Genomic DNA, 25,952 nt, shown 5'->3' on the forward strand with positions numbered 1-25,952 from the left:
TTTATCCGAGGGCAGATTTACTTTTCTAATATAAACTATATACGATATTAAGGCCCAAGTGGCACAGAGAGAAATAAAAGATCAAGGCAGTTATGGAAATGAGGCCGAGATCATTATAGAGATTAACTGCGTTTTTTGATTGTATAAAGTTTAAAAAGTTTAAATATCTTAATACCTTAAATTGTATATACTTTCAAAAATGACTAGCTATATAGGAACGCATGAGAGACAGGCCTGCTTAGCTTGGCTGAAGAACACAAAAAAGTGGATTTTCCTGCAATCAGAAATGAACGAAACAGTTGTGTATATACCTGTTGTCATTCAGCTGTGTATATCTTGGCTGAGGGTCCGGGTCTCCATCATTCACATCATAGCTGGCATCTGGGTCCTATGACATAACATGCCAATAGTGCAAATTATGTGAGTGTATTTATGTAAATTGTAAAATACCAAAATGATTAAAAATGTTTCTATAAAGAGAAGAGGTAATTTAAAAAATCTGTATTGGTGATATTCCATGCTGATTCAGCAGTGGATTCTTTCTTCAAGCATGAGTTTTTATACTTGCATAGTTCTGACTCAGGTCAGGATGGTTCTTCTCTATACCATCATCCAAGATGGACACCACCACTCCTTTACCTGTGTAGCCCAACTGCCAAGCAGTTTTGGCATTCAAGTCACGGTGGTTGGTGTTGTACTGAGGATGAAACAATGAAATCCATAAGATGGGTTACCCTTGCACTGATTTCATTTCATTAAGAGACAGCAAACTGGCAATTTTCCAAGGTTCATTCACACAAACATATTCTTACAAATTTCTTCAGACTTTTTGTGGAAGGGAAATGACAAATGACAATGACAATAAGGCAAGCTCCAAAGGACAAAGTTAATCAGTGTTAAAAGCATCAGTGCAACATTTAAATGTACTTATCTATGCCGACCAAACCCTGGAGAATTGGATGACGGCTCACAAATCATTTTGTATGCCGTTTGAATTGCGTTTGACATTCAATCTGACATTTTCAAAACCGTGGCTTTCATCTGGTTCAAAGCTTTCTTTTAAGTCAATAGTTACAAATATAGTGTCTAATGTACCATCAAATGCCTTCCTTGCAGATGGCAGGCATGTGAGTGCAGACAGACAGGATGATATTTGTTCCTCAATCTTGTCATGCCATTGGCACAAAAACCATCAAGAGTATTAAGTGGTAAGCTGTGATAATGCTGAGTGAGACTGATAAAGGCTCACACTAGTAAATCGAAGTCTTACGATGAATTATGAACGTCATAATAGACAAAGAATTTAGAAAAACGTCAAATGGAATAGATCTACTAAATGATGCCTGATCTCATACCAAATAATTATCAGTTACAAAATAAATAAATAATTTTTAAAAAATTATCAAAGTTGGGAGTGTCAGTAATCAATAATTATATTTTTAGGAAGCCATGACAATCCTCCACTGTGTGTGGTGGAACGGTATTGTTCATGGTAAATGTTAAATGATGTGCAATGTACATTGTGAGATTGTAAAAATTAATTAAGCGCCCTTTTTTTATTTCCATTTGCATATTTATCACAAATGTTTCGGATCATCATGCCAATTTTAATCTCAAACAATCCACGTAAATACAAAATGCAGCTTTGAAATTATTTTGTTTATTAGGGACTTAACATTCAAACCCATCTCAACCTATGGGAAAAAGTAGGCTAATTGCCTCCCTTATCAATCCAGGCTTGTTTACTGCCAGAATTTCTAATCGAATAATTGAAATAGTACCTGTCAGACAAAGTGAAGGAGGCTATAAGAGTTCAATATGAAATGCATCGTGCTACAATCCAAAGAACTTTAAGAATAAATAAGAAACAACGTGAAATCTATCAGTCTGGAAAAGTTAGTGAAGCTTTGGTTCCAAGGCTATGGGGCTCCAGCGAAGCACAGTCAGAGCCATTATTCACAAATGGAGAAAATAAGATCGTTGGTGAACCTTCCCAGGAGTGGTCGCTCTGAAGAAATTACTCCCAAGAGTGCAAAGACTCATCCAGGAGTCACAACAGAACCCATAATGACATCTGATCCAGGAACTGCATGCCTCACTCACCTCAATTAAGGTCAGTGTTAAAGACTCAAACAAAAGAGAGACACTGGAAAAAATTATATTTATGCGAGAATTCCAAGACAAAAAACACTACTGACAAAAAAAAGAACACGAAGGCGTAAAAGGTATGCCACATTTGATGAAAAAGAACATGCCAACAGTCAAACAAGGTTGTGACAGTGGAATGTCGTCACTGGACCTTAAACCAATAGAGCATACATTTTACCTCCTGAAGAGGAGATTGAAGGGAGAAACTCTCAGAAACAAAGAACTGAAAGAGGCTGCAGAAGAAAAAAAAATGCAACAGTCTGGTGAAGTCAATGGGTCGCAGGCTTGATGCAGTTATTGCAAGTAAGAGTTATGCCACCAAATATTAAATCTTCTTCACTTTAAGTTAATTTGACAATATCTGTTCCAATACTTTTGCTAACTTGAAAAGTGGGTGGCTCCAAACAAACGGTGCTCTGTCCTGAGTTGTTTAACACATCTAGATGTAAACTCCAACAAATAAAAGCTGGAATTCTGAACTTTGGTCTCATATTCATCTTCTGATCTGAAACCCAAATGTCTTCAGTATACAAAAAAAAACAGAGGAATTGCCATTCCAATACTTTTGGAGGGGACTGTATATTCTGTTTTACTTCAGCTAAGCTTCATTCCTCTCCCTTTCTAAATGTTCCTCCACGTACTCCCTGCTTTTCACTGCAATGTCATCTGTGAACATCATGGTCCAGTCTAACCTCATCTGTCAACCTATCCATCACTACTACTAACAGGAAGGGGCTCCGAGTTGATCCCTGATGCAGTCTCACCTCCACCTTAAACTCCTTTGTCACACCTACGGCACATCTCATCACTGTTCTGCTGCCCTGTACTATTCTAACATACTTTTCTGCCACTCCAGAGTTCCACATGCAGTACCACAGTTCCTCTGTGGGTACACTGTCATAGGCTTTCTGTTGATCTACAAAGACATTGCAGCTCTTTCTGACCTTCACTGTACTTCTCCATTAACACCCTCAAGGCAAATAATGCAACTGTGACACTCTTCCCAAGCATGAAACCATACTGTTGCTCACAAATACTCACTTCTGACCTGAGTCTAGACTCCACTATTCTTTCCCATAACTTAATTGTGAACTCATCAACTTTATTTTTCTCTAGTTCTCACAACTCTGCACATCACCAGTGTTCTTAAAAATGGGCACCAGCATACTTTTCCTTCATTCCTCAGGCATTTTCTCACCCGTTAGAATTCTGTTGAAGAAACAGGTCAAAAACTCCACAGCCGCCTCTCCTAGATGCTTCCATACCTCCACAGCTGTGTCATCAGTACCAACTGCCTTTCCATTTTTTGTCCTCTTTAGTGCCTTTCTAACTTCCCCCTTACTAATGACTGCTATTCCTCGTCCACCACACTTGCACTCTCCCTTCTCTTTCATTTGGGGCGGCTGTAGATCAGTTGGGAGAGCGGGTTGTCAATGACCCAAGGGTCGCTGGTTCGAATCCCTGGCTCAGACTGTCCACATGTCGAAGTCTCCAAGACACTGAAGCCTAATTTGCTCCCAGTGGCCCTGGCAGCACCCATTGATGTATGAATGTGTGTGTGAAAGGGTGAATATGAGGCTTTGTAAAGCGTTTTGGACACTGTGATAGTGCTGTGATAAAGCGCGATATAAGTGCAGTCCATTTACCATTTACCATTCATTTCCCTCATTCATCTACTCCTCAAAGTATTCTTTCTCATTTCTCTATCCAGCTGGCACCAGTCAACACGCTAACCTGATGCACATCCTTCCCATCCCTATGTCGTTGTCTGGCCTTCTTTACTGTCCAACTTGGCATACATGACATCATACCCCTCGTTTGGCCTTAGCCACCGCTAGCTTCGCCCTACGTCGCATCTCTGTGTATTCTTGTCCCACTAGCTCCTCCCAGAATTTCTCTTTCACATCTAGTTCACATCCTACCTGTAGGGCATAACCATAAATTACATAACACCCTCAATTTCAACTTTCAGCCTCATCCCTCGATCTGACACTCTTCACCTTACTGCCTTTCCACCTGCTTTCCTGGACACACAATACAGTATAGCTACCTTTCTCCTAAATATCATGTCAACTAACATAGTCCCAACATTTAGTCCCCACATTCTGTTCTAGGCTGTGCTTTCTTCTTTTCTTTCTGCCTAAGAACCTGCTTTCCCCCTCTCCATCTTCATTCAACCCACAGAAGCTGAATTTCCAATGGTAGGATAATGGCGCCGGTGGCGGATGTTGTTAACCCAGGCCACGACCGATCCGGTATGGAATTCTTTGGATGAATGCTCATATTTGTTTGGCAAAGTTTTAAGTTGGATGCCCTTTCTGACGCAACACTCTGCATTTATCCAGGCTTGGGACCAGCCTACAGTTTGCACTGGCTTGTGCCCTACTAGTGGTCATAGTCTTAAAAAGCAATACGGTAATGCTACAGTTAAATTCTGAAGTTATTGTGTCATTGTTCTGCTTTGCCTATTCTCTCTCTCTCTTTTCAGCTAAGTAAACAAAAAGAAACAGCTTGCCTTCCCACATATGAATAAAGCAAATGTAACAGACAGCAGTGGAAGGCACAGAGCTCTTTTGTAGCCATGTTGAAAAGTGCATGTTTACCTTTTGATCAAAGCAAAGCTGATCCCAGCAGTGAAAAGGATTTAAATAAAAGTGAAGGTGTTGCTCCAGTTTCTATTGACACTTGCCATTTAAGCTTTTCAACCTTGTGCTCTGTCCCATTTAAAAATGGAAAATGTTTTTACCCTCACACAAACTGCATCCACATATTAAAAGTCATAATTTATCACACTTCTTTGCATCATTATTGAAATTTTAAGGACACCAGCAGTTTACTGTAGTGAACATGGCTGTTTGTTGCACTGAGAAAACTAAATCTTTTTATCCATTTATATATTAAGCAATGTGCTGACTTTGTTGTAATACAGGCCCTTTGACAACTATCAAGTGTATTTTGTTGCTTCACAAAGAATATTCATATATTTGATACAGCCCCACAGACTGCTGTTAAACAGGGACTCGCAGGGGTAAGTTAGTGATGCTTTTAGCAGCCTGACATTTCACTGAATTTCAGTGAAAAGTAAAAATCAATCATGTTAGCCTCAGGATTGTGTAGTTCTCTCACTTGTTTCCTTGTGATACTATTTGTGGATTTAAAGACTACATTTTTAAAAGCACATAATACAGACCACAGAAGCTGCTTTGTGTTCACTGCAAAACTGCATCCTAATAGACTGTACAAACCCCAATTCCAATGAAGTTGAGACATTTGTGTAAAACGTAAATAAAGCCAGAATACAATGATATGCAAATACTTTTCAACCTATATTCAATTCAACACACTACAAAACATTAGGTTGGTGATGTTTCTTAAACAAACTGTCTTGTATTAATATATACAATGTGTGTAATTCTTTTTGTTGTGTGTTTAATTTTACAGTGGCTCGTCAAACAACAAAGCATTCTCAGGGAGGGCAGAATAACATAAAGTGGGTACGGAAAGTATTCAGACCCCTTTACATTTTTCCCTCTGTTATATTGCAGCCATTTGCTAAAATTATTTAAGTTCATTTTTGTGCTTCATTAATGTAAACACAGCACCCCATATTGACAGAAAAAAAACTGAATTGTTGAATTTTTTTTTCTGAGAAAGAAAGAAAAACTGAAATATCACACAGCCATAAGTATTCAGACCCTTTGCTGTGACACTCATATATTTAACTCAGGTGCTGTCCATTTCTTCTGATCATCCTTGAGATGGTTCTACACCTTCATTGTCATCCAGCTGTGTTTGATTATACTGATTGGACTTGATTAGGAAAGCCACACACCTGTCTATATAAGACCTTACAGCTCACAGTGCATGTCAGAGCAAATCATGCAATCATGAGGTCAAAGGAACTGCCTGAAGAGCTCAGAGACAGAATTGTGCCAAGGCACAGATCTGGCCAAGTTTACAAAACAAATTTCTGATGCACTTAAGGTTCCTAAGAGCACAGTTGCCTCCATAATCTTTAAATGGAAGACGTTTGGGACGACCAGAACCCTTCCTTGAGCTGGCCGTCCGGCCAAACTGAGCAATTGGGGGAGAAGAGCCTTGGTGAGAGAGGTAAAGAATAACCCAAAGATCACTGTGGCTGAGCTCCAGAGATGCAGTCGGGAGATGGGAGAAAGTTCTAGAAAGTCAACCATCACTGCAGCCCTCCACCAGTCGGGGCTTTACGGCAGAGGGACAGGACGACTGGTTGCAATCGAAGGAAAGGGATATCCTCGATGAAAACCTTCTCCAGAGTGCTCAGGACCTCAGACTGGGCCGAAGGACCAAAACAATGACCCTAAGCACACAGCTAAAATAACGGAGTGGCTACAGAACAACTCCGTGACTGTTCTTGAATGGCCCCAGCCAGAGCCCTGACTTAAACCCAATTGAGCATCTCTGGCGAGACCTGAAAATGACTGTCCACCAATGTTCACCATCCAACTTGACAGAACTGGAGAGGATCTGCAAGGAGGAATGGCACAGGATCCCCAAATCCAGGTGTGAAAAACGTGTTGCATCATTCCCAAAATGAATCATGGCTGTATTAGCTCAAAAGGGTGCTTCTACTAAATACTGAGCAAAGGGTCTGAATACTGAATAAATCTGCAAAAATTTCAACAATTCAGTTTTTTTCTGTCAATATGGGGTGCTGTGTGTACATTAATGAGGAGGGGGAAAATTATTTTTTGCAAATGGCTGCAATATTCATTCATTCATTCATCATCCGTTCCTCTTATCCTCACAAGGGTCGCGGGAGTGCTGGAGCCTATCCTAGCTATCATTGGGCAGGAGGCGGGGTACACCCTGAACTGGTCGCCAGCCAATCGCAGGGCACACAGAAACAAACAACCATTCGCACTCACATTCACACCTACGGGCAATTTAGAGTATTCAATTAACCTACCCTGCATGTCTTTGGGATGTGGGAGGAAACTGGAGTACCCGGAGATAACCCACGCAGGCACGGGGAGAACATGCTAACTCCACACAGGCGAGGCCGGGATTTGAACCCCAGTCCCCAGAACTGTGAGGCGGATGTACTAACCAGTCGCCCACTGTGCCGCCTGGCTGCAATATAAAGAGTGAACCATTTAAGGGGGTCTGTATAATTTCCGTACCCACTGTACATCACAAACTTGCTACTGCAGGCAACAAAGGCGCGTTCAGGAAGCTTTTACAATGCAGGAACTTCCATACACACTACACCGTTTTTTGGTTTTCTTCAATTACGTTTTTACCATTGTGAGAAGCCAAAATCACAATTAAATTTCTATTAATCCCCTAGCCCTAACATGCAGTTTTACTAGATCTGACCTCAGTACAACTCCAACTCACCAAGTACCACTGGTCCTTGAATTTTGGATCAGTAGGTTCTATATAGATGTCCCTTTTTGTCCTACGTTTGATCACCTGTTGCTCTGCCCAGGTCACCTAAACACAGAAGTGAGCACACAAAAAAACAACAACAATGAGATGTCGGTCAACATTAATATCAAGGAAGCGGAGTGGGAAATAATGATGAACCTGCCATGTGGGTCAGTGTGTCAAAACATTTAATAGATATCCTAATTCCTAGTGTGATGACAGTTTACAGTGAGATTAGAGTTACAGGGGGATTATGGCTACTGTGCTAATTAGACATGATGATGAATTCCAGAGTAACAAGAGACTAATTAATTTATGAATCATTGTAGAATTGGAATAACTAAAGATTAAACAAGTTATACACTGTATGTACAGTTATGAAATAAGGATGAATATGCGTATGCACACCAGATATGAAGTACAAAATCAGTCACTGTAACAACGAGGGATGCACAGGCACACCTTTTTTCTAGAACGAGTACGTGTACTTACATTTGAGTACTCGCCGATACCAAGTACCCATAATGACAATGCAGTTATGTCTCCAATTGTGATGATAATGTGTTTTAATTGACTTAAATATTGTTCAAAAACACATCACAAAAATTTCTTGAACGTAGCACAAGTTTCACTTAAATTCTTTTTTACACAAAAGCCTGATTAAAAGTACGAGTACAGACATACAGAATCGGCACTGATACCAAGACTGGTATTGGTGTATCCCTTGTAACAACACACAGCGGTCCAGTCAGCTTCAAGCAACGTGTGTCAGAGCGTTACCAGTCACAGGATGTTATTCAGTGTTATGGATGTCCATCCATTTTCAGTACCGCTTATCCTCACTATTGTTGCGTCCAAGCTGGAGCCTATCCCATCTGACTCTGGGCAAGAGGCAGGGTACACACTGAACTGGTCGCCAGCCAATCGCAAGGCACATATATAGTGGGGGGGAAAAAAGTATTTAGTCAGCCGGGCCACGAGCTATCCGGTATGGAATTCTTGAGATGAACGCCCATATAGAATCACCTTTTATTGTCATGAACATGCATGCATGCACACGAAATTTGTTCTCTGCATTTAACCCATCACAGTGAACACGTACACAAGTTAAATCTGAAAGTCAATTAAATTGCAATGAAAAACCCCATGTTGTTTTTGTTGTTTTGTAGTTTGTCACAGAATAAAAAAATATTAACATTAAAGTCACTGTTCTGCTTTTCATTTTTCTTTTCACAAGAAGCTTGTTTTCTCCACTTTTTAGTCAGAAACCCGTGTTTTGGGTGGAACCAACCCATGTTTTACTGCTAAGGAACAGAAAAAGTTAAGTTTTCCCTTGCCCGGACCGGGGGCCCCCTCTGGAGCCAGGCCTGGAGGTGGGGCTCGCCAGGCCTGGAGGTGGGGAGCGCCTGCACCCATGGGGCCCGGCCGGGCATAGCCCGAAAGGGTAACATGGGTCCCCCTTCCCATGGACTCACCACCTGTGGGAGGGGTCGGGTGCAGTGCGAGCTGGGCGGTGGCCGAAGGCAGGGACCTTGGCGATCTGATCCCCGGCTCCAGAAACTGGCTGTAGGGCCGTGGAATGTCACCTCTCTGGCAGGGAAGGAGCCCGAGCTGGTGTGTGAGGTCAAGAAGTTCCAACTAGATATAGTCAGACTCGCCTCCACACACAGCTTGGGCTCTGGTACCAGTCCTTGAAAGGGGTTGGACTCTCTTCCACTCTGGAGTTGGCCAAGGTGAGAGGCGCCGAGCAGGTGTGGGTATACTTATTGTCCCCCGGGTCGGCGCCTGTACGTTGGGGTACACCCCGGTGGGCGAGAGGGTAGCCTTCCTCCACCTTCGGGTGGGGAGAGGGGTCCTGACTGTTGTTTGTGCCTATGCACTAAACAGCAGTTCAGAGTACCCACCCTTTTTGGAGTCCTTGGAGGGGGTGCTGGAGAGCCCTTCTGTTGAGGACTCCATCGTTCTGCTGGGGGACTTCAATGCTCACGTGGGCAATGACAGTGAGACCTGGAAGGGCGTGATTGGGAGGAACAGCCCCCCCGATCAGAACCCGAGCGGTGTTCTGTTATTGGACATCTGTGCTAATCACGGATTGTCCATGACGGACACCATGTTCAAGCATAAGGGTGTCCACATGTGCACTTGGCACCAAGACACCCTAGGTCGCAGTTCGATGATCGATGTTGTGGTTGTGTCATTGGACTTGCAGCCGCATGTCTTGGACACTTGGGTGGAGAGAGGGGCGGAGCTGTCAACTGATCACCACTTGGTGGTGAGTTGGCTCCGATGGTGGGAGAAGATGCCGGTCCGACGTGGCAGGCCCAAATGCATGGTGAGGGTCTGCTGGGAACGTTTGGCGGAATCCCCTGTCAGAAGGCGTTTCAACTCCCACCTCCGACAGAACTTCGCTCATGTTCCGGGGGAGGCAGGGGACATCGAGTCCGAGTGGACCATGTTCCGCGCCTCCATTGCTGAGGTGGCCGACCAGAGCTGTGGCCGTAAGGTGGTCGGTGCCTGTCGTGGCGGCAGTCCCCGAACCCGTTGGTAGACACCAACGGTGAGGGATGCTGTCAAGCTGAAGAAGGAGTCCTATCGGGCCTTTTTGGTCTGTGGGACTCCTGAGGCAGCTGATGGGTACCGGCTGGCCAAGCGGAATGCAGCTTTGGTGGTCGCTGAAGCAAAAACTCAGGTATGGGAGGAGTTCGGTGAGGCCATGGAGAAAGACTTCCAGACGGCTTTGAAGAAATTCTGGTGCACCATCCGGCGGCTCAGGAGGGGGAAGCAGTGCACCATCAACACGGTGTATAGTGGGGCTGGGACGCTGCTGACCTCGACTCGGGACGTTCTGAGACCTCCTCAATTCCACCGACACGCCTTCCCATGAGAGAGCAGAGTCTGGGTTCTCTGAGGCGGGCTCTCCTATCTCTGGGGTTGAGGTCGCCGAGGTGGTTAAAAAGCTCCTCGGTGGCTCAGGATGTTTTAGGGCTGTCCTGGTTGACACGCCTCTGCAACATCGCGTGGACATCGGGGACAGTGCCTCTGCATTGGCAGACTGGGGTGGTGGCCCCCCTTTTTAAGAAGGGGGACCAGAGGGTCTGTTCCAACTACAGGGGGATCACACTCCTCAGCCTCCCTGGTAAGGTCTATTCAGGGGTGCTGGAGAGGAGGGTCCATCGGGAAGTCGAATCTCAGATCCAGTGTGGTTTTTGTCCTGGCCGTGGTGCAGTGGACCAGCTCTACACCCACGGCAGGGTCCTCGAGGGTGCATGGGAGTTTGCCCAACTAGTCTTGTGTTTTGTGGACTTGGCGAAGGTGTTCGACCGTGTCCCTCGGGGAGTCATGTGGGGGGTGCTTCGGGAGTATGGGGTACCGAACCCCTCTGATACAGGCTGTTCGGTCCCTGTACGACAGGAGTCAGATTTTGGTCCGCATATCCGGCAGTAAGTCGGACTCTGAGGGTTGGACTCCACCAAGGCTGCCCTTTGTCACCGATTCTGTTTATAACTTCTTTGGACAGAATTTCAAGGGGCAGCCATGGCGTAGAGGGGTTCCGGTTTGGTGGCCTCAGTATTGCATCTCTTCTTTTTGCAGATGATGTGGTTCTGTTGGCTTCATCAAGCCATGACCTCCAACTTTCACTGGAGCAGTTCGCAGCAGAGTGTGAAACGGCTTGGATGAGAATCAGCACCTCCAAATCTGAGACCATGGTCCACAGTCGTTGTCCAAGAGTGAGGGAAGAATGGAACGGGAGATCGACAGGCGGATCGGTCACTGCAGACGAGTGAGGGCAAAATGGAACGGGAGAGCACAAAAACAGGCCTCGTCTTTATATGTATACCGGGCCTAAATCAACAAGGATTCACAACAAGCCAAACAAATATTTATATTCCTTTCTCATCCAATAGCCAAACAAAAAAGTTGGACTTCAATGCCATTCAGAGGCATGAAGATGGCAAATATAGCCAAGTTTTAGGTCCTCATTAGGCCCTGTTAGAAGGGATCTCTGTTCGCCAGCAAATGAAACCTGGCTGAGGTCCAGATCTTGTTGTCCGTAATTAAACCCACAAAAAGCTGGAAACACCTTTTATTCAAATTCCATCTTGGCCATCTTACAAGCCGGCTGTGAACTGAAGAAAAGAGTTCAATAGTTTAATAATTTCTCCATGAGAAAACTTTGGAATTTGTTTGAAACAACTTCGATTAGATTATTCATTGTTCAAACAAACAAACAAAAATGTACCAGAGGCACCTTTGTGACCCATGGTGAACTTTCCAAGGGGATATATGAAAGGGTAATGCTTCACATTCTCTGAGGTGCTGTGGAAAACAGGAATTCAACAACAGGAAATGGAGTGCCAGTGGTAAAGGAAATCTCAAATAGAGAGGGAGGTGGCTTGAGCTGTAACAAGGCCAGCAGATGATGGCTCTTTTTCCCAGCCTGCACCTGTGCTGCATGGCTGCACAGTAAGAAAGTTAATTTTATAATGGGCAATTTGAAGGAAATAATATTCTTATGCATCTGCTGGTTTAGTTCGGTTTAGTTAAGTAATTTAACATTAAAAAACGAAAATCTAAACACTCTTTTAGGCTCCTAGTATTTAAAATGAACTCATCCGTGTCTTAACTTCAAAATGCCTCATATTCCCATTGCTATGAATATTAATTTCACACAAATTTTCACTTCATCCTTCCCAGTGGGGTAGGGCAGAGGCTCATTATCAAGCTAACCTCAAACTCACTTGCAAAACTACTGGAAAATACAGAAATATAGAATTTCCATTAAGATCAGCCAAGAAGGCTGAACTACATTTCAGGTCCATAGAGGAATATTTATGACTTGCAGGCCTCCTCAGGGAAGAGCCTGTTCAGCTTCCATCACTCTTATGACAACAGCCCGTATGGATGCTGAGGCATTTCTGACATTTATAATAACTTACAGTATAAGCCAAGGATTTTCTTTTGCCCGTATAGTTGTTACTTTCCGTGTTTCACCTCTGCTACTTATATTAATCAGTATAATGGCTGTGAGTGGACTAGCCCTCGGGTTATCATTCCAGATGAAAGATGTGTTTAACAACAACAAAAATGTGACACGTCACAAGTAATAATACTAATAATAATAATAATAGTAACTGCAATCTTCCTTCCATTAATTGGTGAAAATAATGGCCGTTGGCTCTCAAAGATTTCATCATGATCCCCATTGCTATCTGTAAGCTCAGTATACATCGGTTTATTCTCCCAAATACGTATAATTTAATAAATAGAAATTTAAAACTCTTACCTTGGGATCTTTAAGCAGACGGATATGTGTGCCCCTATGATCAGAAAGCGATCGCTTCGCCACTGTACGATGCTTGAAGTGATAATAGTCGCCAAAAACCTGGAATACAATTACAGAGGAGTTAAATTGAAAGCAAATCAAAACATGAAGTTGTACAGGAGTAATATGTTAGATTGCCACTGGGGTTGAGCATGAAAATCCATACATTTTCTATCCCTATTTGCCAAGGGATAATAATCGATACATCAATTAATTGGATAAATGAAATACAATACTTGACTGCAACCAGCACAGGCGCTGTTGATTCAGAAGCAGTATTTCAGAACATTTAAAGAGACTCTCCCATTTCAATAAAACATTTTTAAAAAAGACAATACAACAAGAACAAACAAACTCATTGTTAATGTTCCCCATAGTCGAAAAAGGAAATGCAGTGAAATGGCCATCCCTAATTGACAATTAAATCACATAAATTTTAGGGGAGTAGAATTTAATACAGTGATCACCCGTTTATCGTGAGCGCTACGTTTCAGACCCATCCGCGATAGGTGAAAATCTGCGATATAGCGAGTCCATATAATTGTTTTTTTTTTTTTTAATAGGTTAAACCTTAAAATACCTTGTTACATATAACAAACATACTTAAACACACAAAAATGGCAAGCATCTTGGCCTCACGGAAAGTGTGTGAAGGAAGCACATCACAACAGAATTGATTCCTCCATCAAGCCAGGGAGTGTCTTGTGCACATAAAAAACAATCGCTATAAAAATCTGCAATATAGCAGCACCGCAATCGCTGAACCGCGAGAGATTACCATACAGCAAAAAAAAATAAAAAATTGCATGGTTTCCACAAGTATCACTGGGAGGTGATGTAGCGCAGGGATCACAAATATTTTTTTAAAACTCAGAGCTACTTTGGTACTGATTGATGTGAATGGCTACCAGTTTCCACACACTCAAATCACAAATCTGCTCAAATTACATTTTCTGTTAATTTCAATAAAAATATTCATCACCATAATTTCAACAATGATTTAACAAGGTAGGAAACAGATACATATAAAAAAGCAACACTTGATTTCTATAAATCTATGCAAGTGTTTCCATTCTCAAACTATCCATGCATCCATCCATCCATTTTCTTTACCGCTTATCCTCACTATCTTCGGGCGGGAGGCAGGCTACACCCTGAACCGGTCGCCAGCCAATCGCAGACCATCACTTCTACAAAATTCCTACGCTATCAAAATGTCCCACCACTGGTGAGACATTTTTAAAAACAGGCCCAATATATGCGGTCCTTGGTGGCCGTGGGCACCATCCTTGTGACCTTTGATGTTGAGAGTCTGCAATTTGTGTTGCAGCACTTCTTCAGTCCAAAAGAAGTACAATTCAAGGCTGATTCGTGTTTAAATCACAGTAAACGGACCAAATGCAGCCAGCCTGACACATAAAGGCCCTGTACACAAAGCCAATGGATGGGAGAGAGGAAACATCAAAGAGGGATGGTACACTATAAACAGTGATATTTAGCTATGTGTGCTAGACATAACCACAACTCAGTGATACGGTATGTCTGTGAGATTGTATAGGTACAGTATATTTAGTAAACCCATTAAAGAATAAGCCCAAAGGAAGGAAGGCAGATGTATGAAAGTGGAAAAGTGCTCACATCAAAAAGGCATTAGCTGAGCCAATGGTCCCTCCTGAAGAAAATAGTAGCAGGTAGTCAGTCTATTGTATTGGCCAGGAAAAGGTCTTGTGAGGTGGGACTGATCAAAGATATGCAAGGAGGGTGGGAGAGTCCATTAAGTGGCATCATGAAACAATGCAGTGATCAATTCCTCCACTGAGCCCATGAGTTCAAAGGAAAATGAAATGTGTCAACCAAAAACAGCTGTTGCTGGAGTGTTCTAAATGTCTGGCTACATTGTCTTGCTGTGAAGTGTTTTGTTTTGAGACAACAGAGTATGTCAGACATATCTAAAATGCAGCTTGATAGCAGTTCAAAAATTAATCAACTGGTGATAGCATTTAAGAACCAAAAAGATTTTCCAATTTGGACAAACTGTACTGTAATGTTTCTCCAACAGCAGCAACATAAATAGGTTGCTTCACATTTTGATAGAATTTAAGAACCAGAGATTTTCCGATTTGGACAAATTTTACTGTAATGTGTGCCCAACAGCAGCAACATGAAAAGGTTTATTTACATTTAACAATGCGTATTAACCCAATAATGTGCATTTTATGTCAGTATGTTTTAGTTGGCAAATTAGCAGAAAAACATTCTGAACATCATTTTGTTTCTATGGAAACACACAAACTCACATTAATGCAAATATTTAGGCAAGTGTTCCAGAGGTTGCCTCCCATTAAGACCAACTCAACTGTTACCAAAATATTCACACATGCACATTTGCCACATTACACTCAAGTATGTCCGTTCCAGCTTTGCAGCCCAACCATCATCTGGCAATCAGTACAGACCTTAAAGGGGTAATGATTTCGGCCATTTAATCCAGACCTCATTGTTTCTGTGGTTTTAACTACTTTCCACTTGGCAAGAAAGGCCATTTACAGCAGTTGGAAAATCTGGATTCAGAATTTTGAGAGGACCATTACAGATGGTCACAGATAGCAGAAAAAGGCTTATCAGGAACTCGCACAGCAGGCAAGGCATTACTCTGATGAGTATTTTTGTGCAGTCTCTGCTAAACAAATGCACTTCGTGGGAATCCATGCATTCAAAGGTTTATGTCTCAACTGCAGTACATGTTTACGCAACACTGAAGATAAATGGGGAGAGGGCTTCAGGGCTGCAATATTGTGATATGAACATGGAGTCCTGAGTTGCACTTATGGATTTTGGTAATTCCATAGATGGAAGACAATTATTGCAGTTAAACTAGCGCAACGACCCATGACACAAGCATTTATTCAAGCATAGAGGACGTTGGACATTACCATATTTTGTTTTTGCCTCAGCAACAGGATTGATTGAGAAAATGAGACTGAATTTGTCCTCTAAGAATAGTTCTGTTGTGTATACAATAAGGCTGGACGGAAGCAAGTGAAATGCATAGTCAAAATAGGTTTACAGGCTTAAATGCATTCATATCAAACTACATAGGCATTTTATGTTTGCTCCTCAATGTGTCCATCATAAAATATTTCAGCTAAAATGTCTATTCCCATTCATTCTTTTTTGTATGCATAATTTCTGTAAAGTTGCATGTTATCTTTGAGGCTCTGTGGCTTTTACCCAATTACTTCCCATACGCCAAATATGTTAAATTAGGACTTTCGATATTGTCTATGGGTGTGAACAGGAGCATGGCTGTTCCAGTCAATCACATGCCTGTGAACAGACATGTTGTGCAAGGGCGTAACTCACGTCTTGTAAATGACAGTTCAAATGGGCTGCAGCACAGGATAAGCCATGTCGATACTGGATGGTTAAGTAACCATTATGGTTATATGTCCGGCGTAGAAATGCTGGAGTGGTGGCAAACCACGTCTATTAGAAAAAACTCATTTCAAAGCACTGTCAAAAGTTAAAATAAAGCTCCCTTTTCAGCAACCAAGCTTCCAATTTTCCACAAACTACTAGTCTCATTCCTCTTGTGTCTTTCAATCTTAAATACACAAACAGTATATTATCCAGCCCGGCGAAGAGACCATGATTTAGACATTAACTTGTGTTGTCAGAACCAAGTAGATGAGCTGACAATATTCACAATATTTCTAACTCTTAAATTCAAGTTTTTATATTCATGCATGTAGTAGTAACTGTCTGTCAACTCGAGCATTTTTATCCGGTTGATAGCTGTTCCTGCTTGAGACTCCAGACTGAGGTATGTGCACTACTCGAGGAACTCAGATATACCAGGGCTTCATAGATAAATTCCCATTTCCTGTACATTGCAGAAATGAGTGAATAGACTGGTTGTGGTTTTCTCCATGGATCCACCTTCATTGTTTGTGTGTAATGCTACACTTGGGATGAGGCACCGGTGCGCAAGCGATATTCATTCTTATTCTGGACACGGAGGGGCTGAACATATCGCACGGTGGGAGGGACTCTTCAAATGTCTCCAATAACACCAGAAAGTCACAAGTTGCTTTCAAAAGAGTTGCGAAATGCATCGGAATACTTGCTAGTAAATACAGCGACAAAGTCACTAAAATGGGAACACAGTTTTAATTAATGAATTCATTCATTGCGTTAAATACGATAGTAAACAATTAGAATTTGAAACTGTATTACTAACCTCTTGAAATGTTACCAATGTTTATCGGTAAACAGATTCATCCCTAGTCCACAGTGAGATACCGACAGACATGACTAACAATATAAATAAACCACAGCATTTTATGAGTCACACCTAATGTGAAACCTCTGCTACAAAAAGAAAACGCCTGACTTACTTACCGGGATGCAAACAATAAATCACATAAACATGAGTTTGAACGGCCATAAGTTTTGGAGTTGATGAAGGTGAAATGAGTTTATAGTGAGGGCAGAACTGCTGCAGGACTGTCAAATCACGGTTCGATGAGAACCCTCCCTGCAGCAAGGTATTTATGAGGCATAAATTGAATGGTGCAGGCAGCAAAAGACAACATGCACACAAATATACAAAACAAAAATATAAACCCTACACTTTAGGTTTTGCTCTCATTTTACATGAGTTGATCTCAAAGAGCTCAGACTTTTGTAAAAACACAAAAGACCTATTTATTCAAATATTGTTCATAAATCTGTCTAAAATCTGTGTTATCGAGCACTTCTCAGGTGTGACACATGAAGATGTTGATTAGACATTAGGCATGATTATTCCACAGGTGTGCAGGCTGCCCACAATAAAAGGCCACTATAAAATGTGCAGCAGTATTTTATCGTACACTTGTGCCATAATAATCCAACTGTCTAATAACCGTCTTGATATGTCACACCTCTGAGGTGAATGGATAATCTCAACAAAGGACAAGTGCTCACTAACAGATTCAGACAGATTTGTGAACAATATTGATGGAAAAAGGCTATTTGTGTATGTAAAAAAAAATAGCTCATGAAAAATGGGAGCAAAAACAAAAGTGTTGTGTTTAATATTTATGCTCAGTGTACATAGGTCCTTCTAATACAAATTGCGGGTTGTAAATATTCTAACTTCGATAAAGGTTTTTATGTTTGAGAAGGGTACATTCCATCCCTCATGTGCTTCATTATTCCCTCTTATATAACGGCAACGAGGCCAATGACTTGTTCAAACCATTCATGTCTCCTGAGTGTTACCAACATGGCTGTTGAAGTGTTTTCCCCCTTCACATACACTTAAAAGGAAGACCCTGAGCTCTATGAATGTTTATAAAATGTCCAGTAGAATGACGACAATTTAATTAAAATTTTCAAGTTATTTAATTTCAGTCACGCAATTCAGGTACATCATTTGGCCCAGGACTTTATATTTTAATAAAACTATACAGTCCACTCCAAAGGTATTGGAACGGCAAGGTCAATTCCTTTGTTTTTGTTGTATACTGAAGACATTTGGGTTTCAGATCAAAAGATGAATATGAAACAACAGTTCAGAATTCTGTCTTTCATTTCATGGTATTTACATCTAGATGTGTTAAGCAACTTATGACGGAGCACCTTTTGTTTGAACCCACTCACTTTTCAATTGGGCAAAAGTATTGGAACATGTGACTGATGCGTGTTTCTAGTTGCTCAGGTGTTGCCTTTTAGATTGATTGCTTAAACATTAGATAGTGCTTGTTTTTGTCTTTTGAGTTTCACCTGTGAAAACTGCATTTGCTGTTAAGCAAACATGAAGACCACAGAGCTGTCTATGGGAGAAAAGCAAACCATTTTGAAGCTTAGAGAATAGGGAAAATCAATCAGAGCTATTGCACAAACATTGGGCATAGCAAATACAACAATTTAGAATGTCCTGAAAAAGAACGAAACTACTGGTGTACTGAGCAAAGGAAACTGAACATGTGGGCCACAGGTATTAAAAGCAGTTAATGACATAAACATAGTGAGAACTGTGAAGAAACATCCAAACACAACAGTCAGTGACATCACGGCCAACCTCCAAAGGGCAGGGGTGAAGGTAACACAAAGAAGACTTCGAAAGACGAAATATACAGGCCATACCGCAAGATGCAAACCACTCATCAGCAAAAATAATTTGGAAGGCCAGATTGGATTTTGCAAAGAAGTACAGAGATGAGCCACAAAAGTTGTGGAACAAAGTTTTTGGGACGAATGAGACCAAAATTAACTTCTACCTAAGTGATGGAAAGGATCTACTTATGATCCAAAACACACAAGACACACATCCAAACTAATCGGGAGAAGCTTCATCATGCAAGAAGACAATGACCCAAAACACACTGCCAACACAAAAATCAGGACTTCATCAGGTTGGAAAAAGTTAAAGGTCTTTGATTGGCCAAGTCAATCCCCGGACCTTAACCCAACAGAGCATTCATTTTACACGCTGAAGAGGAGACTGAAGGGAGAAACCTCCAGAAACAAACAAGAACTGAAAGAGGCTACAGTAAAGGCCTGTAAAAGCATTTCAAATGAAGAATGCAACAGTCAGGTGAAGTCAAAGGGTCATAGGCTTGATGTAGTTATTGCAAGTAAGTGTTATGCCACCAAATATTAAATGTTATTTTATTCACTTTAAGTTCATTAAATAATGTCTGTTCCAATACATTTGCTCACTTGAAAAGTGAGCAAACAAAAGGTGCTCTGTCCTGAGTTGTTTAACACATCTAGATGTAAATACAATGAAATAATAGCTGGAATTCTGAACTTTTGTCTCATATTCATCTTTTGATCTGAAACCTAAATGTCGTTCATATACAACAAAGACAAAGGAATTGACCTTGCCTTTCCAATACTTTTGGAGGGGACTGTGTCAATCAGAGGGCTATAATGTCCCGTTTTCAGTAAATAACTATACTGAAAAGCGAAAGACTAAACAAAGTACAAGAAATTATTGCTCAAAACCCAAAACATTTTCTAAAATTTTAACGATTGCATAATTATGCTGTGATTTGATGTTATTTAGTGATTACAAGTACTCCAAAGAAAATGCTAGTTATGCACTTCCTCTGACCTACTTAAGTTAAAAAATCATTCTCAGACAGAATATAAAGGTGCAATATTGTACCGAAAACAAGTTTAGGTTTTACTAGGTGTTTCATTTGATTTAACAAAAAAAACATCAGTAACGGGCACAGTCATAATTGTCTGCCAAATGGGAGTCGGAAACAACGTTTTATGATCAGTTCACTGGACATCAAAGGTTGGCCCATTAGAGTCATATTAACAGTTGAGGGATTATCTCATTCAAACATGTTGTAGACTCTCATGCAGATGCCTTAATGAGTTCATCCTCATTAGTGAAGGAATTCAACTGCATTCATTGCTATTTAGCCTGTCAGAGAAAGTGTGTGTGCTAATGTCCGTGTGTTTTGTGTGTTCAGGGCATGCGGTGGGAGGAAGGGGCATCGAAGAAGGAGGGCAAGCTAAACTGAGATGAAGGAAATTGAAGCGGGTCAGGCAGGAAGCTGGGTTCATGACAAGCCAGGCAGCCCTGTCACATGGGCACAAAGTGTGTCATTACGTTTGATATGACAAGGGATAATGGAAGATTTCTATCTTGAACAGCCCAGTAAAACACTTCCAAACCAAGGCAGGGAAATATTTGCGATTCTGGAGCATTAGACACATTAGATTTTGAAAAGCACAGACAACTGCGTGTGTGTGTGTGTGTCATCATTTTTAATCAGAATCATCTTTATTTGCCAAGTATGTCCAAAAAACACACAAGGAATTTGTCTCCAGTAGTTGTAGCCGCTCTAGTACAACAACAGACATTCAATTGACAGAGAACACTTTTGAGACATAAAGACATTGAGAAAAACAGTCACTGGTACAAATTTTTTATATTTTTTTTGTGACTAATATAGCAATAGTCCGGTGCAATGACCATTGTGCAAAGGGTGCCAAGACTTCAAGGAGTGTATGCAGTTTAAAGTGACGATAGCGCGATAATCTGGGACAATGTTGATTGTGCAAATGTTGCAGATACTCCTCAGTCAGTGTGCAAGTGGTGCAGATGCTACTCTGGCATGAGTGGCCAGTATTGGTCAACAGATATGCAAATAGTGCAGCGTGGCGAGACTACTACAGTGAATGCACGAGTAATGTATAATTGGCCCCACAGAAATGTGACAACAAACTCAAGTCGAAAAATTGGCAGCATGCTGTAATGGAATTGTAGGTTAGGTGTTTAAGAAGTTGATCGCAAGAGGGAAGAAGCTGTTGGAATGTCTGCTAGTTCGAGTTTGCATTGATCGGTAGCGCCTACCTGAGGGAAGGAGCTGGAAGAGCTGGTGACCGGGATGTGGATAGTCCGAGAGGATTTTGCACGCTCTTGTCTTAGTTCTGGCAGCATGTAAGTCCTCAAGGGTGGGTAGGGGGGTACAGACAATCCTTTCAGCAGTTTTGATTGTCCGTTGCAGTCGGAGTTTGTCCTTTTTTGTCGCAGCACCAAACCAGACTGTGATGGAAGAACACAGAACTGCCTCAGCAGCCCCTGTGGCAGGCCGTGCTTCCTCAGAAGAAGAAGTATATCCTCTGCTGGGCCTTTTTGAGGACGGAGTTGATGTTGACTTCAGGTCCTGAGAGACTGTAATTCCCAGGAACCTGAAGGTCTCGACGGTTGACACAAGGCAGGTGGAGGGGCAGCTGTGGCGAAGGATGCCTGCTGAAGTCCACCATCATCTCTACAGTCTTGAGCGTGTTCAGCTCCAGGTCGTGTCGGCCGCACCACCGCTCCAGCCGCTTCACTACCTGTCGATATGCAGACTCCTCAGAGTCTTTGATGAGGCCAATGACAGTGATGTCATTGCAAACTTCAGGAGTTTGACAGCCCGGTGCGTTGAGGTGCAGTCGTTTGTGTAGAGGGAGAAGAGCAGCGGAGAAAGGACACAACCTTGGGGTGCCCCAGTGCTGCGTGTGGAGGAGGTGGCCTCCCCCAGCCTCACCTGCTGTGTCCTGCCCGTCAGAAAGCTGTAAATCCACTGGCAGATGGCAGGCGAGACGCACAGTTGGAGCAGCTTGGAGGAAAGGAGTTTAGGGATGATGGTTTTGAAACCTGAGGTGAAGTCCACGAACAGGATCCTCGCATAGGTCCCTGCGCTGTCGAGGTGTTCTAGGATGAAGTGCAGTCCCATGTTGACTGCATCATCCGCAGACCTGTTTGCTCGGTGAGCAAACTGTAGGGGGTTCAGCAGGGGACCTGCGACACTCTTGAGGTGGTCCAGCATGAGACGTTTAAAGGACTTCATGATCACAGATGTCAAGGCGACAGACAGGGGCCTTTCGTCATTTAGACCCGAGATTGTAGGTCTCTTGGGGACTGGAATGTTGGTAGAGAGTTTGAAACAGGATGGTACTTCGCACAGTTCCAGAGATCTATTGAAGAGCTGTGTGAAGACTGGAGCGAGCTGGTCCGCGCAGACTTTGAAGCAGGATGGGGACACATGGTCTGGGCCTGACGCTTTTTAGTCTTTTGTTTTTTGTAGATGCGTCTCAAACCTGTTCGTGGATGGTTAACGCAGAGGTCAAAGGTGTGATTGTGGTCGGTAGTGTGGCCGGTGGGTGTGGGGTGTGAAAGTGTCCTTTTCAAATCTGCATTAGAAGGTATTCAAGTCGTTGGCTAGTGTGCTATTGTTCTCAGCTTGGGGTGATCGTTGTTTGTAATTGGTCAGCAATTGGAATGCATGCCAGACTGATCCAGTCGTTAGCGCTAAACCGTTTTTCCAATTTTGCTGCATAGTTTCTCTTTGCAATGTTAATTTCTTTAGTTAGCTGGTTCCTCGTGAGATTACACACGGCTCTGTCCCCGCTCAGATATGCACTCGCCTTAGCTTGGGGAAGTTGCTTAAGGTTGGCAGTGAACCATGGCTTGTTGTTATTGAATGTGCGAAATGACTTTGTTGGTACACACACATCTTCGCAGAAACTAACATAGGATGTGACAGGGTCCGTATATTCATCCAGACTGCCAGCTGAATTTTCAAAGACACGCCAGTCTGTGCAGTCTAAACAGCTTTGAAGTTCTCTTTGCTTCATTGGTCCACTTTTTCACTGTTTTCACTGTAGGCTTCGAGCATTTAAGTTCTTACCTGTATGTTGGTATTAAGTGAATTACGCAGTGATCAGACGAGCCCAGTGCTGCACGAGGTATGGCATGGTATGTGTTATTTAGCGTAGTATAGCAGTGGTCTAAAATGTTATTTTCCCTGGTAGCACAGTCAATGTGCTGCTTGCATTTAGGGAGTTCGTGGTTGAGTTTAGCTTTGTTAAAATGCCCGAGAATGAGTCTGGGTGTTTTTTTTCAATTTCGTTTACTTGTTCGGCGAGCATTAGCAGTGCGGCGTTCGTGTTAGCTTGAGGCGGAATGTAGACACCGCCGAGAATCAATGATGCTCACGAGGTGAGTAGAATGGCTTACAGTTCAAAAACAGCGACTCTAAACGGAGGCTGCAGTGTGTGCTGAGCTATGTGACGTCCATACACCATTTTTTGTTGATATAGAAGCATAACTTGCCGCCTTTTGTTTTCCCCAATGATTCCATGTCGCGGTCTACCCGGTGAGGATGGAAGCCGGAAAGCATGACGGCGCATCGGGGACGCGTTCACAAAGCCAAGTCTCCATAAAGCACATGGCAGCGGAACGTCCAAAGTCTTTACTTGGTGGATCGAGGTGGATCGACGGAAACGTCAATCTGTACCATCTCTTGCAGAGCTTCACTTTTAGAAGAAGAAGAATCACCTTTATTGTCATGAACATGAATGCATGCACACAAAATTAGTTCTATGCATTTTACCCATCACTGTGAACACATACACGTTAGTGGAACACACTGGAGCAGGGGGCAGCTGAAGCGCCCAGGGAACATTTCGGGGTATCAATGTCTTGCTCAAGGACACCACAGCCATGAGTCCGGGGGATGTTGGCAGATGGTCCAGTCGGGGTATTGAACCTAGGTCCCCCATGGTGGCAGGCGATGATCTCGAACGTTGGGCCATGGCTGCCCAATTGGATGGCGGCTCGCTTCCCTCTGTGGTGCCACCTCAGTCTCCATGCCCCAAAGACCGCGGTCGCTGCTCCGGTGAGTAGCTCAGGGAAAAAACTGAGCGGATTTGCGAAAGTTGGTGAAAGAAAGTCCGGAGTAGCCTCCTTGGTGTTTAGCAAGTCTCCCCTTGTGTAAGTGAGTCGTGTAATGCCTCTGTAGTATATTTTAATAGTAACACAATCAGACCTCGTTTGAGAGGGTCAAAGGGTGGGAGACCGGTATTCACTCCAACAAACTTTTGTTTGCACGTCTAAATCTCAGGACATCCTTAAATCAGTTATATGGATAGTGGGGTTTCCGTCTAATCCTTGACCGAAACCTGACCGGTATCTACAACCGGGGTCAGGTCATCAGAGAGGAGTGGTTTTCATTATCGCAACCAAGGGCCCCAGGGAGGGGGTAAATTGACAGAGTAAAAGAGACACCCGCAGGGGAGTGCAAGTCCAAATATGGTCATGAGGAACGGCCCTCTCACGGGTGCCCCAAGGAGGGGCTAATTCCATGCCCAGAGAATTAAACCTTGATAAACGGAGATCCAGGGGGTTTTTCGGGGGCTTTTTCGTCGTTCTGGCAATACTGCAGCTGCTATGACACTAAGGCCTGTTCAATAAATCGAATTAGCCCAAATGCCAAGTGTCTCGAAGTCTTCATTCACCCCATGCCAGACGGAAGTCGGAGTCCTCCCGGGAGACCAACGACTCGGAAGCACAGGCGAACGAAAATTAACGACATCTCCAAAGACGAACGAAAAACACAAGTCTTCTGATATTAATCTGCTCTCAGGAAATTATTAATTTTTCAATAAAATCATAAAAAAAAAATAACTAGAAATTATTAATACACATTTTACAACCCCAATTCCAATGAAGTTGGGACATTGTGTTAAACATGAATAAAAATAGAATACAATTATTTGCAAATCATGTTCAACCTATAGTTAATTGAATACACTACAAAGACAAGATATTTAGTGTTCAAACTGAAACTTTATTTTTTTTTAGTAAATAATCATTAACTTAGAATTTTATGGCTGCAACACATTCCAAAAAAGCTGGGACAGGGTCATGTTCACCACTGTGTTGCATCACCTTTTCCATTAACAACATTCAATAAATGTTTGGGAACTGAGGACACTAATTGTTGAAGCTTTGTGGGTGGAATTCTTTCCCATTCTTGCTTGATGTACAGCTTCAGCTGTTCAACAGTCCGGGGTCTCCGTTGTCGTATTTTACGCTTCATAATGGGCCACACATCAATGGGAGACAGGTCTGGACTACAGGCAGGCCAGTCTAGTACCCGCACTCTTTTGCTACGAAGCCACACTGTTGTAACACGTGCAGAATGTGGTTTGGCATTGTCTTGCTAAAATAAGCAGGGGCGTCCATGAAAAAGACTGCTTGGATGGCAACATGTTTCTCCAAAACCTGTATGTACCTTTCAGCATTAATGGTGCCTTCACAGATGTGTAAGTTACCCATGCCATTGGCACCAACACAGACCCATACCATCACAGATGTTGGCTTTTGATCTTTGCGTCCATAACAGTCCGGATGGTTCTTTTCCTCTTTGGCCCGGAGGACACGACGTCCACAATTTCCAAAAACAATTGGAAATGTGGACTTGTCGGACCACAGAACACTTTTCCACTTTTCATCAGTCCATCTTAGATGAGCTCGGGCCCAGAGAAGCCGGCGGCATTTCTGGGTGTTTTTGATAAATGGCCTTTGCTTTGCAGAGTAAAGTTTCAAGTTGCACTTACGGATGTAGCGGCGAACTGTATTTACTGACATTGGTTTTCTGAAGTGTTCATGAGGCCATATGGTGATATCCTTTACACATTGATGTTGGTTTTTGATGCAGTGCCACCTGAGGGATCGAAGGTCACGGGCATTCAATGTTGGTTTTCGGCCTTGCCACTTACATGCAGTGATTTCTCC

General features: G+C 42.6%; 1 protein-coding gene across 4 annotated transcripts in view; it reads right to left on the reverse strand.

Annotated features, from left to right (window-relative positions):
• Nucleotides 1-25,952, reverse strand: part of furina (furin (paired basic amino acid cleaving enzyme) a) — a 91,638-nt gene that overhangs the window by 34,348 nt on the left and 31,338 nt on the right. For all 4 annotated transcript variants that reach the window (XM_061766116.1, XM_061766119.1, XM_061766118.1 and 1 more), the window contains exons 3-6: nt 12,839-12,937; nt 7,525-7,620; nt 569-697; nt 312-388 (exon numbers count right to left, since the gene is read on the reverse strand). In XM_061766116.1, the coding sequence (XP_061622100.1) occupies nt 312-388; nt 569-697; nt 7,525-7,620; nt 12,839-12,937 (401 nt within the window). The remainder of the gene's footprint in view (nt 1-311; nt 389-568; nt 698-7,524; nt 7,621-12,838; nt 12,938-25,952) is intronic.

Source organism: Phyllopteryx taeniolatus, chromosome 2, assembly GCF_024500385.1.
Source record: "Phyllopteryx taeniolatus isolate TA_2022b chromosome 2, UOR_Ptae_1.2, whole genome shotgun sequence".
Classification (NCBI taxonomy): Eukaryota; Metazoa; Chordata; class Actinopteri; order Syngnathiformes; family Syngnathidae; genus Phyllopteryx; species Phyllopteryx taeniolatus.